This window comes from Diceros bicornis, chromosome 25 (assembly GCF_020826845.1).
Source record: "Diceros bicornis minor isolate mBicDic1 chromosome 25, mDicBic1.mat.cur, whole genome shotgun sequence".
NCBI lineage: Eukaryota > Metazoa > Chordata > Mammalia > Perissodactyla > Rhinocerotidae > Diceros > Diceros bicornis.
The window spans coordinates 39475265-39488585 of record NC_080764.1 but is presented as its reverse complement, the minus strand read 5'-3'; the positions used below and the strand labels follow the sequence as shown (position 1 = coordinate 39488585).

General features: G+C 36.8%; 1 protein-coding gene across 1 annotated transcript in view; it reads left to right on the top strand.

Moving 5' to 3' along the window:
* Positions 1-13321, top strand: part of PTPRQ (protein tyrosine phosphatase receptor type Q) — a 201341-nt gene that overhangs the window by 122574 nt on the left and 65446 nt on the right. Inside the window, exon 27 of the mRNA XM_058568724.1 lies at positions 8597-8718. Within this exon, the coding sequence (XP_058424707.1) occupies positions 8597-8718 (122 nt within the window). The remainder of the gene's footprint in view (positions 1-8596; positions 8719-13321) is intronic.

Below are 13321 nucleotides of genomic sequence, written 5' to 3'. Positions count from 1 at the left end.
CCCTAGGCTGGGTAGTTAAGAATAACAACAACAATAGCTAAGCTCATCGAGTGTCTGCTAAAGGCTAGTACTACCCTAAATACCTTACACACATTGATTCATTCATGAACTCATTCATTTCTAAGGTAGAGCCTGTGCTCTTAGATTTTGACTAGGACTTGAGCAAAGCCCCATGGTGGTATGAAATTATCAAGAGGTGGAGGGGTGCTAAGTATGATTACAAAGAGAAGTTATTGAGGTGAAATCATAATTTAAAGGAAATAGTAGTAAGGATATAAAATTAAACTATTTAATAAAGCATTCAACTATATATTTAATGTAAGAAAGCTTTTGCCATGTTATTAAGCAAGTTTTCCAGATTATAAGCAAAAATATTTTGAAATTCCATTTGTATAAGCAAATGGAATGCCTTTTTCAGCAAAAGCACTAAAAGACCACACAGTTAAAGGGGAATTTTAGGGATTATTACTATGTGATATTATTAGCTCTGACAACTGGGACTAAGAAAGACCTGTAGATATTACACAAGTGTCTAGTACATAATACAACCATCGCCAATCTCAAACAAATTGGATGGGACTTTCTCTGACAACTACACTTTTGGTTTCTTTTTTTTTTTTTTTTGAGGAAGAGTGACCCTGAGCTAACATCTGTTGCCAATATTCCTCCTTTTTTCCTTTTCTCCCCAGAGCCCTAGTAGATAATTGTATGTCATAATTGTACATCATTCTAGTTGCTCTATATGGGATGCCGCCTCATCATGGCTTGATGAGCGGTGCGTAGGTCCGCGGCCAGGATCCAACCCGGTGAACCCCAGGCTGCCAAAGCAGAGTGTGCAGACTTAACTGCTAAGCCCCTGGGCCAGCCCCTACACTTTTGGTTTCTTTTCTCTTTAATGATACCCTTGATATTTATTTTACCCTGATTATGCCTGCATACAATGAATGGGAGGATGAAGTAGCAACGTTTATCATGGCCCTAATACTCCATTATAGTCGTGACCATATCTGAATTATTCCAGGTTGTTCCTAAACAGAGCCTTAAGGTACCATACAACAATGATGTTTTCTTCTCTTCTTATGGAACTTGACAACCTGTTATCATCTTAGGAATTTGGAGAATGGGAAAGAGTTATGGTAGGGAAAACTTCTTTATCATTTATGCAGAATTTAAATAAAGGAAAGGTAGGAGGAGACCAGTCTGTATTTTCTGTTGGCTGGATACACATTTCCATGTTTATCACCAGCTCCCAAGCCCTCCACCACTGCTTCTCTAGCCTTCACAGAAGCAGTAATTTAATCTCCCTTTCCAACCTTGTTACCAAGAGTTGTAATCATTGGTCACCTAATCTGAAGAACAATGCCACTACTTTTACAAATGTATGTTGATGTTGTAGTGCAGTGGTTCTCACACTTGTACTGCAGGCTCAGAATCATCGGGAGGGCTTGTTAAAAGACAGAGTGTTGAGCCCTACCCAGAGCTTCTGATTCCATAAGTCTGGGGTGTGGCCTCAGAATTTGCTTTTCTCACAGGTTCCCAGGTAATATTGATGCTGCTGGTCTGGAGACCACTGTTATAGAGGTTATTTTATAAACATGATGCTATTCTAGAAAAAGATGTATTAACTGATCCTGAAAGTAATATTACTAATTTTAGAATATTTTCATTCTTATCTAGCATGGCTAGTTTTGGAGGTGAGAGGATTTTTTTGTATTTTGTATTTTTTTTCAACTTAAGTCAGCCTAAAATGAGTCAAGAAACTACTCATTAAGCATCAAAGAAAATGGTCATAGAATGAAGTCTAATACTGTGGACACCCATGGATCATTCTCAGCACTCATCCAACAGTCCAATTGGGCAAATTCTTAGGCTTGTAATATTTGCCCTTTTGAGACCATCTTGCTGTTAGAAAATCTAACCATAAAACAAAATTAAAGTCTTGTAAAATGGTAGGAAATATTTCATACACCAATAGTAGCATCCTGTACCAGGCAGTGAAATCCCCGGGCTCTAGGGAAACACCCAGTAGTAGGGAAGGGTAGCCAATTACCGCAGTATTGTAACCAATGGGTCTGGAAATGTTCTTGGCCTGCATAAATATGGTCAAACCTAACTGCTGAACTTCTTCAGGGCCCTTGATGCCCTGACTTGCTTAAGATGCCAGCAGTCCACCCAAACCAACCAACCAATTAGGTTTCCTCTAGTCCTGAGAGACATCTAAAGCTTGAAGCTAATTCTTCCAGGTGTGCTGAATCAAAGCCAATTCACAGTCCTAGAGGCCACTAATACTTGTATAGCTGAGAAAGAACAGCTTCCTTCATTTAGTGATGAAAGTAGCTAGGAATCTGCTTATCCAGTGTGTCAAGTGCTGAAAATTTGACTTTAGCGTTATAGTCAAATGTAGGCCCTTTAAATACACTTTAAACTGAACTTAAATTCAGATAGATGTACAGAAAATTTAAATCACATGTGCACAGAGCTCAAGATTTTTTCTCTTGTGAGTTGATGTCAAATCATTTATTTATTCATGTATTTTATTTTGGGAAAGTCACTACAGCATGATGCAGTAAAAACCATTGAGTATTTTTCACCACAGTTTTCATCACGAAATCAAATTTACAGGGATCTGCAGAAGGCAAAGTTGCTAATAAGTCTTTGAATGTGCTTATTCTGAAAGTGTAGTATTAGACACACCAAAATCTGATGGTTCTTAATCAAAGTGACATAGAGTTGGGGGCATTTAAACTTTTATATGGACTAGGCAAAATGATGGCCTATCCAGACTCACCTCTCAGCTAACACACTAGGCATGGGGACACAGATGGATGGGAAAGATGACCCTGACCCACATAAGACCCACATTCCTGTGCAAGGATAGAAGCATGATAATCAGGAAATGATGGTTGTTAGTTACAGAAAATGCATTATTGTGAAAACCAGGGGGAAAGTGCTTATGAGAGGAAGTGATTGGATTATGGGGAATGAGAGAATAAGGATAGATCATTCCTACTGAGTAAATTGCTGTGATTTATAAGAGAAAGGGTAGAGTGATATCTTGGCCCATTACTGACTAGATTCATTTCACAAACAATCCTAAATCAGAATGTGACAGTTTATGGGGAGACAAACAAAGTCTCCCAAAGATGCTTATAAGTTACTCAGCTTTTAATCTGGTGTATTTTCAACTCCCCGTACCTTACTGCCATCAGCTTACTTTATTTTGGTAGTTGACGTTCATAATTGTAATTTTGTATTCCCCCTTATGTGACTCCAATGATAGTTTGCTATACACTGTGGTAAAAGAAAAATAATGCCGGATATATTTTATTATGTATTTTTGGAATTTTGATAAATTCTAAGAGAAAATTACCTAAAATAAACTTGAAAATTTTATATGCTTACAAGTACACTATAATATTTAGACAGTACTAAAATAAATAGATGCTATTTTAAAATAGACTTGGACATTTTGATCTTCTAAATATTTCTCTTAAATTATCTATGAATTAACCAAATGATTATGTTTCATTGATAAAGCAATGAAACATAATATAAATAAAATATACATTCAGTTGTATATTATATTATATGCATATAGTATACTCATATATCAATTTAGTTATGTATGTGTTTACTTTTATTTTTTAGTTCAGATTTAGGAGTTCTTATTCCATTATATTCTAATCCTTTAAGAACACAGATTGATATAATAAACTCTAAGAGAAATCTTTCACAAAGGATTCAACACAGGAAACACTTGTATAACAAAGCAGGCAGTTTCAGCAAGTTTACTGAAAATGCAAATATTGTTAAGAGTGATTATTTCTTAGAAAAGAAGAAAGAAAAACACTTTGGGAAGCGTTCAAGAAATGGCATTAAAGCAAAGCTCAGCAAGGGGCTAAATACCTTACCTTTTTGTAATGATTGACTGGTGTAGAGAACTGAAAATATTTAGTAGCACAAGTGGTTAGCATGTGCCAGGAATGATCTTTGAATGTCGTTCTTCTCTCAGCTCTGCTTGGGGTAGCAGACACTCCCTGATGAGGGCTTTGGTTGCCAGTGTTAAAGGAATGATTGCAGGGTTGACAGTTCACTGTGAAAGACGAGAAGTTGAAGCAAGGCATCGTACCGCTTTCTGAGCTGGTCTACAGACGTACTTGAAGGCTAACCAAGGTTTCCCTTGGGAAATGGTTTTGGATCTGTCCTCGGTTGAGATCCCAAAGATCCAGGCTACCGAGCAGAGACGACGTGGACTATTTCCTTGGAAATATTTCCAAACATAAGCTACCATCAACATAGCCACAGAAAAATCTCATCAAAGTTCTTAGGCACAGAAAATTCTCAGTAAGCTGTCTATGATGTCTGGACAACGATAATGTACCACCTTGCCTGCCTGCTAGAGTGAGTTGGGTTTAAAAGTATAGTCCTGACAACCACTGAGTTGGTATACTTTTTACAGGCACATGAATCAAATAGATTCTGGAGATAATCTGTCTTCTTTTGATCTAATTAATTTTGACTCATCTTCCTGGTACGAGTTAGATACCAAGGATCACAATCTATAGAGGCCCCTTCTAGTTCATGATAATACACCATGAGATTTGTCTTTTTTGTCTAGGATAGCAGTTCTTACTCAGACCTCAGCACTGGCTTTAAAGGTCCTGCACAATCTGGCCCCCATTTCCTCCCTCACTCTCTTTCTGACTTACTTGGCTCCAGCCTCACTGGAGGCCTTGTAATTCCTAGAACACACCTGCCTCAGGGCCTTTGCACTGGCCATTGTCCTTCCTGTGACAGTCTTCCTTCAAACATCCCCATGCTCCCTCACCTCCTTCAAATTTTTGTTTAAATTTCATCTGCTTAGAGAGGCGTTCCCTGGCTACCATATTGAACATGATAACTTCCCTTAGCATCGCCATTCCCATTTTCCTCCTTCATTGTTTGCCATGGTATATATCACTTCCTAACATGGCATATAATTTACTTGTATATTATATATTAATTTATCTAAATTTTTATAATATATATTACTCATCTCCCTCCAATAAAATAAAGGTTCCATGATCTTTGTCTCTTTGGTTCTCTTCTCTTCCCCAGCACCTCAAATGTGTCTGGCAGGTAGTAGGTGTTGGGTAAGGGAGAGCAGTTATATGCTAGAAGCTGTGTACAGATAAGTCCACATCTGCTTTGATCACTTCAGTGGACTTTGTGTCTTCCCAGTGCCTGGCCCATAGAAGATACTCAATAAATATTTGCTGATTGGGTGAATACATAAGTCTCATCTAAAAGCCAACAGAACATTTGAGTATAAATAAAGAGAAGGGGAGCTAGAAATATTTTCATGTCCTATACCACTTGAAATATGTGGCCTGTCAGAAAATTGTTCTTTTCCTCACTGGTTCTTACAGAACTGGAAGGCAGGTATTGCAAAAACATTAATAATCAAAGAGCCTTCATAAATTGAGAGTTAGCTTCTAGCCAGTTCCTTTACAGAGTAAAAGGCAGAAGATAGGCCATTGAAACCTACAAAACATATTTTTCAAAGCAAATTTCTCCATAAGCAGAGTATGTAATAATGATTAGTAATGGTGTACATGATTCTGAAGCCCATCCACTCACTTAACATTTTGAATAAAGAGATTCAGGCCTACTTTTTATTAAGGAAAAGGTGGGCATTACATTTCTAAGGAATATCCAGTTTGGAAAGGAAAGAGGGTTTCCACTCTTGAAAATGGAGTGCATTATTCTGTGAGCGCATCCAAAAGCAATTTAATTACCCTGGTGGCAGGAGATCTCTCATAACTCTCATTTGCTATGTGAAATTACTTAAATGAATTATGCTATAGTTTGAGGCAGTTTTCATAAAGCTAGGATCATAAAGCCAGAAGTAATAAGACTGAAGACCTCAGGACATGCAGAGTGTGTTTATGTTCTGAGATTCCATGATCTCTTCCACCCTAGTCATCAGACCCAATTCTGTCATCATTATTAGTACCTCTCAGCTCACCAAACCTCTGAATCCTGGAGCATCCTTTATTCACTGTCTCCCCTGGATGCCTCCCTGGGCCATATGGATAAGATCTTTAAGTCAATGTTTAGAGTATTCTGCAAGGGTCAGAAGAGGTACAAGTAGGAAGGATATGTTTGGCACCCAAAGGCATTTTCCCGCAGAAACTATCTTATACATATTTGCTAGATTCCTCTGTAGTAACATTTGAGTACTATTATTAAAATATTTCAGTGCTACTATTAAAATCTATTTTATGGGCTGAGTTGGGCACCTAATTACACACATAATATCATCTCCCTTGGAAATATATTCTAAGAACCAATAACGTATTCATAGTTTGAAGATTGTCACTACTATTAACATCTTAAATACCTATCTGGTATTGAAATAAACCTTTTGGTCTCTTCATAGCATGGGCCTCACTTGAACCAGGTATACTTGCCATGTTTATACTATCGCAATTCGTAAAGAATTATCTGAAATTTTTTAAAAACCATTTTCCATCCTAGTCCTGTCTTCCTATTTCTAGGTTCATCTTTGCAATTGCCAGGTAGACATCTCAATCTTCATGAGTTTCTCAGACTCACTGAGTACCAATCCAAGTTGATCATCTCCTTCCACCATCTTATCCCAACCAAACCAGTATCTGTTCCTAAATGTGCTGTTGTTTTGAATTCTATCAACATTCTTTGAGTATTAATACATAAATTAGCTTTTACTACTTCCTCTATCTCAGTTTGCACCCATATCTAATCAGCCCCTAAGTTCTTTTTATTAAATTTTCTAAATGACTCTAGGATTCATCTCCTCTTGTCTATGTCTACTGTCACTATTCTAAATTAGGATCTCATCAGATCTCATCTGCCTTTTTGGAAATATCCTATCAGGACTCAATGCTTCAGAGTCTTACCTTTTTCATAGCTACCTGAGTTTTCTTCCTAAATCAGAAAAATATTTACTTTCTCAAAAACCTTCAGTGGCATCTCTTTAACATAATAGTCAAGTCCTCCCTAAGAGTTCCCAAATTACTATTTGAGGCTTGTTCTCTACTATATCCCTCTATGAACACTGATCTCTCTCGGATATCTCTATTCCTCGAATTTAGGGATTCCGAATCTTTTTTTGTATCATGAATTCTTTTGGCAGTATGGTGAAATATGTGGATCCCTTCCTAGAGTGAGATTTTGAATTCATAAAATAATAAGCATAAGTTACTAAGGAAAGTAATTCTACAGTACTCAAATTCTGTCTGTGGACCCTGGTGTTTATGTCTTTGTGGCTTTGCTTATGATCCTCTTAGCATAGAAGTGCCCCAAATATGCTCTTCAGGTTACTGAAATCCTTCTCATCTTTCAAAGCCTATTCAATTTCCATCTGCTGTACAGCCTTACTTTGACTCCCTGCCCCATCTATATTCACCTCTTTGCCCTTTTCCCTCTTATAGTAGATTATTTGTATTTCTAATTAGCCCTTATCTTTACTTTGCCCTTTATTATAATATATTGTATTAATTGACAACAATGGGCCAAACACTAATTGGTCACTTTCCACATTTCGTTGTCTTCATTATTCTTTTTAAAACATTATGAAATATGCATATGAAGAGGAAACTGAGGTCCAGAAATTCTGTTGTTTGACCGAGATCACACAACTTGTTGCTCCTATAAATTATTTGAGGAAAGGAATATTTTATCTTCTTTTTTCTATCTTCTCAGGATCTATGAAATAATATTTGTCCAATAATGTTTGCTCATGTGAATTTAAAAAATCAGAAATACTGAGAAATACTTATCTCCCAATATTTAATGTCCCTAGAATTGACTAGGGGCCACAGGAGGACAAGATGTATACAACAGTGTTCCTAGGTCAATGTCTATGCCAAATTAACTATGACTCAATACTTCTTAACATACCATAAACTCTTCTAATTCCTAGTGGTTTTACCAATGAAAACTTGCACAAGGTTTTCAGCAGTCAATTCCTTAAGATACCATCTCTTGTTTTGCACTCTTGATGAAAAAACAATAATAAAAATAGAACAAATTAAAGAATGTATGTGGAATCATAATGAATTCAGGGAATGTTTACATATTTAATAATAAGATCAGTTGTATAACCTATTTACTATGCTACTCCCTCAGTGAAAACAATCAAACCAACCCAATTGACATTCATAAGACAATGCATTTTAAATCTAATTCCTTTGTACCAGTTTCACTGTTCTGTGGTCAAATATGTTTCTGCAAGTTTAAAACAACATTGTTAGGCTATTTTTAAATAAATATATTTATTTATTCAAAAAGATTTATTTTAGCAATAGTAATGCTTTCTTTTCAAAATTATTTTGACTTTAAAAATCATGTATTTATGATTATTAATTTCTCATGTGGAAGTTCTTTATGTATAATAATTATTTTAGAAGGAATTGCATCTTTTAGTTTGCCAATGCCTTTAGCATGCTGTGAACCATAAATTAATGGATAATTAATTCATTATGACTATCCATTTATCATGATCTTTTCTATTATTGTACTGTAGCAAATACTAATTTAAACATAGCAGGGTAATTCATTTTCTTTTTCATAGCTCCAGATGGTCCTCCTGAAAATGTGTATGTAGTAGCAACATCACCTTTCAGCATCAACATCAACTGGAGTGAACCAGCTGTCATTACTGGACCAACATTCTACCTGATAGATGTCAAATCGGTAAGGCATGTCTTACCTTCTATAAAAGGCAGTAGAAAACGTGGGTAAGAATATGGGTTTTGGAATCAGACTATTTGAATTTGATTGCTAGCTTTGTTAGACCTTAAGCAACTTACTTAACCTGTCTGTCTTTCAGTGTCCACATCTGTAAATTAAAGAATAGTGGTACCCTTGGTACAGAGATTTTGTGAAAACTAAATCAGTTAATATACATAAAGAACTTAAAACATTGCCTGACACATTGTAAGTGCTCAATAAATGTAAATAAAGTATTATTACCATGGTTATTATTATACTGATCCTCAGGGTAGAGATGACATATATAAAGAAGTGGTTAAATTGATAATAATATATTGGTTTAAGATACAGTGAAAAAGAACTCATAATGCAAAAGGAGAAGGGAGAAGGCATTAGGAGAAATATCTCCCAAATAAGATAATATCAGAGCTTAATCTTGAAAAACCGTTGAAGCAGAACATGAAAAGGAAATGTAACAGAGGTGTGAAAGAGTAGGCTTCATTCAAGAAAAAGCAAGTAGTTCAGGAATCCCCAGTGAAAGAATTCAAGAAGAAGAGTGCTGAGAGATGAGGCTAGAGCGGAAGCAGACTGCATAATATGTTATGGAGTTAGGGTTTTATGATAAGAGCAGTAGGGTGCCAATTGAGGAATGAAAGCAGTGTCGGGGTATAGATTTCTATTTTACAGGATCAGTATGGTTGCACTGTAGAGGATAGTTTTAGAGCAGTCCTGTGGGTGTGAAATTAGGCAAGGAGACAGGAAACTCTAAAAGTAAGCTAGGCAAGAAAAGATAAGGACAGAGGAAATGTAGCATGGGGACAGAATGAAAAATAATTTAAATCTACAGGATTTGGTGAAAAAAATCAGTGGATGGTGAGTGAAAAGAAGACTTGAGAACGACTTGAAGATATGTGGTTTGGAAAATTGTGAGGAGGAACAGATTTGTAGAGGAAAAGACTGAATTTCCTCTGCACTGAGTTTGAGATGCCTGGGAGTCTTCCAGGTGAAGACACCCCCTTAGCAATATCATAGATGGATCCAGAGCTCAGGAGAGGAAATCTGGGTTTGCAGATTCAGCAAGTGTTGTTATTTAGATGACAGGTGAAATGGTAGGAGTAGATGAGATTAACTATAGAATGTGTAGGGTAAGAACCTCTTCCATAAGCGCTAACCTGAGGATAGTATCCTGGGGACTACAAGCATTTCAATAAGAGGACATCAAATTGGAATAGCCATCCAGACAGAAGGAAACCCAAGCATGAATGTCAAGCCTTTCACCTAAAACAGGGTGCTTAACAATGTAAATAACACAGAGTTGTTAGCTACGGTTAGGATTGGAAATACCTCCTTGGCACCCTACTTGGGTTTACTGGGCCTGATGACCACTCTCTTCTGGTGCTTCTAATGCATTAAATTAGGTAATTTATGGTGAATTTTCCTCCCCTTTTCTTGCAGTCTCTGTCTGTCTCTTGCTTAAATTTTATAATTTTATATGTTTATATTATGTCTTAAATGGAAATACTTCTATCTCAAAAGACCTGTCATGATTAAAAGAAAATTTAAGGGATTATTGGTGCGTTTGTTCCCCCCTTCAGTCTTCAGTTTATGTTCCTTTTTTAGAGCATATTTGTGAAGATTTTTATCTTCACAAAAATTAGAATTAACAAAAAATAATCAACATGAATTGTTACCATCCAAGGGGTGTCGTCTGCTCGCCGCAAGACCTTACAATAGTTGAGGGGCAAGGTGGTAGGAGAGAAAGTGTTTTATTACAGCTTGCTAGCAAGGGGTAAGATGGCTGATTAATGTCCGAAAGAACCGTCTTACAGAACAAAGACTACAGGCCAGTTATATAGGGGGCTGGGCTCTGGGTGGGGCAGACATCTGATCTTCAGGTGGGGCAGACATCTGGTCTTAGATAATCTTTTGTTTTACCGGATATACATCAGAGACTGGAGCAACGCCCTATACCCTGATCTAGTTTAAAGATAATAAGAACAAAATCTTTAATATGTATAGTAAAGATTACTGTTTATGTGAGTGGCGCCAACAGAATGACGAATGCTCTGGGAAGATGCATTAAAAGCAAATTAAAGGGGCCGGCCCAGTGGCGTAAGTGGTTAAGTGCTCACGCTCCGCTGTGGCGGCCCAGGGTTTGCTGGTTCGGATCCCGGGCGTGCATCAGCACACTGCTTGTCAAGCCATGCTGTGGCGGCATCCCATATAAAGTAGAGGAAGATGGGTATAGATGTTAGCCCAGGGCCAGTCTTCCCCAGCAAAAAAAAAAAAAGAGAAGGATTGGCAGATGTTAGCTCAGGGCTGATCTTCCTCACAAAAAAAAAAGCAAATTAAAAAATGGTAACACTGTGCTCTATCAAATAAAAGACATTTTTTTAATAAAAATTGTTCTCTTTTGGAATTAGTGCTTAAAAGAAGGGAAAATAAAATATTTTAAAAAGTGATTCATAATCTTATTCTCTTGACATCCTTATTGAGATTGAAAATGATCAAGGGAAAGACAGAAGGATGGAAAGATAAGTAATATTTAAATTGCTTATTTTCTATCAGTTACATGTTAGCTTCTTCATATGCATTATCTTATCATCTCTTATCTTATCTAACAACATTTTGATGTAAATATTATCATCTTCATTTTGCCTAAGAGGAGCTGAGGCACAGGGATAATAAATAACTTCCCAAATAGTTAAGATTTAGCTAAAATCAGCAGACAATGGTGTGATAAGAGAAAGGAAAAGCCATCAAATAGCAAATAAAATTGCCAAATTGAAATATACACTCACCAAAACCCCTGTGGATCAAAGATAGCAAGAATTCAGACAGATTCTTGGACTTCGTAGTTTCCCTGGGATTCTTGGAACTAAATAGTCATTTAGTTTCTTCCTTCTTTCATTCAATCCACCTTTTTAAATACATCCAACATGCCAGTGTTGTGCTAGGTGCTGGATATGTAGATGTGAACAAGAATGATGTGGTCACTATCTTTGTAGAGCTTATCTGCAGCTCATTTCATGAATATATAACTATCTGCCTTCAAGAATTATTGGCTGCCAGGCCAGGGAAGAACACATGTCGTTGAATTTAAGACTCTGGATGCAGCCTGGCTTTGCCAAATGCTATCCACAAGGACATAAAACTCTTCCGTTAAAGGACTCAAGTTAAGCAGAAATTGACAACCTTAAGTAAGGAGATATGGGCGCAGATATCTCCTGGATGATTCTACTGGGAATTAATGCATTTCGTGGTCCTTTGTTCATCTCTTTATTTTTTCACTTAACAAATACTTATTGAGTAGCTTCTGTTCACCACGACAAGGATGGAAAACATACAGTTCTGCTTTTAAGTAGCTCACACTCTAGTGAGAGACACCAGAATATAAACAGCTAATTATAGAGTATGAGTTATGCAGTTTTCTGAGAATATAAACTATCAAACTAATTAAAGTTCCTGTTATGGGGGGCATAGGATATAGAGGAGACTTCACAGAGCAGGTTAAATTTGTTCTGGGACTTGGGGAATGAAGAAGGTGTACCAGGTGGAGAAGCGGGCAGGTGGGGCAGGAAAAGGAGAGAAAATAGAACCAGAGTCTAATTAGTGACGTTGTATATAAAACCACCACACTTCAAAAACAATGGGAGAGATTTCATAATAATAATAGATGATTAAATATGATATGAGCAAACAAACTTGAAATTGATTGAAGGGAGGTGATGGGTCAAAAAGGTCTGAGGTTTCAGTCCTGGGTAAGTGGATGAATAATGGGTGACAATAACAAAGGTGGAGTACGTTTAGTGAAGACAGATCATGAATTTTTGTACATGCTGTGTGAGGACCAAACATTGTTTTTGGATTTTGTTAAATATTTTTTAAGATCTAGGAGATTACCTACATGCTATGTCATATTTTTACTACTTGATGTTTGTTATCTGTTGTTTTAATGGAAGGCATTGGAGTAGTTTAATTTCACTTTATAAGATCAGGCCCAGTGACCTGTAGTAGTGTAGAGTTCTGGACACTTGAAAGACCTGGGTGCAAATCCTATCTCAGCTACTAAATCGTTATGGAATCTTGAGGAATTCAGCTCAACTCTATAAAATCAGAGTTCAAGTAGTGATAGTAGTCAGGTAGAAAAGCAGTCAAAATAAAGCCAACTGGGTGGAGTGGTGATGAACTGGAGACCCTTGCCCCATTATAGAAGTCAGCCATCACTCATCTATAGATCGTTGTTACCCAGCATGAGTGTAAGCCTAGTCTTAAGGAAAAATTTAAAATCCAGATTTTTATGTGCTACTTAAATGCTGACAACTAATTAAACACACCACACTTCCTACCCGTGGCTTCATTCGCCTGATCAATTGGATTTCTATGCTGATTTGTTTTTCTCCCGCTTTACAGAAGTGGGACATCTCCCTCCACTGCTCTGTCTTAAGGTGGGAAAGACCTATCTGACTTTTTGCCATGTTGATATTATTTATCAGCCTTTTGCTGTGTTACTCATAGCAACATCTTCTTTTTAAAAAAAAAAAACTCTTAGAAAAGAGCATTTGAAGAACATACCGAACAAAAA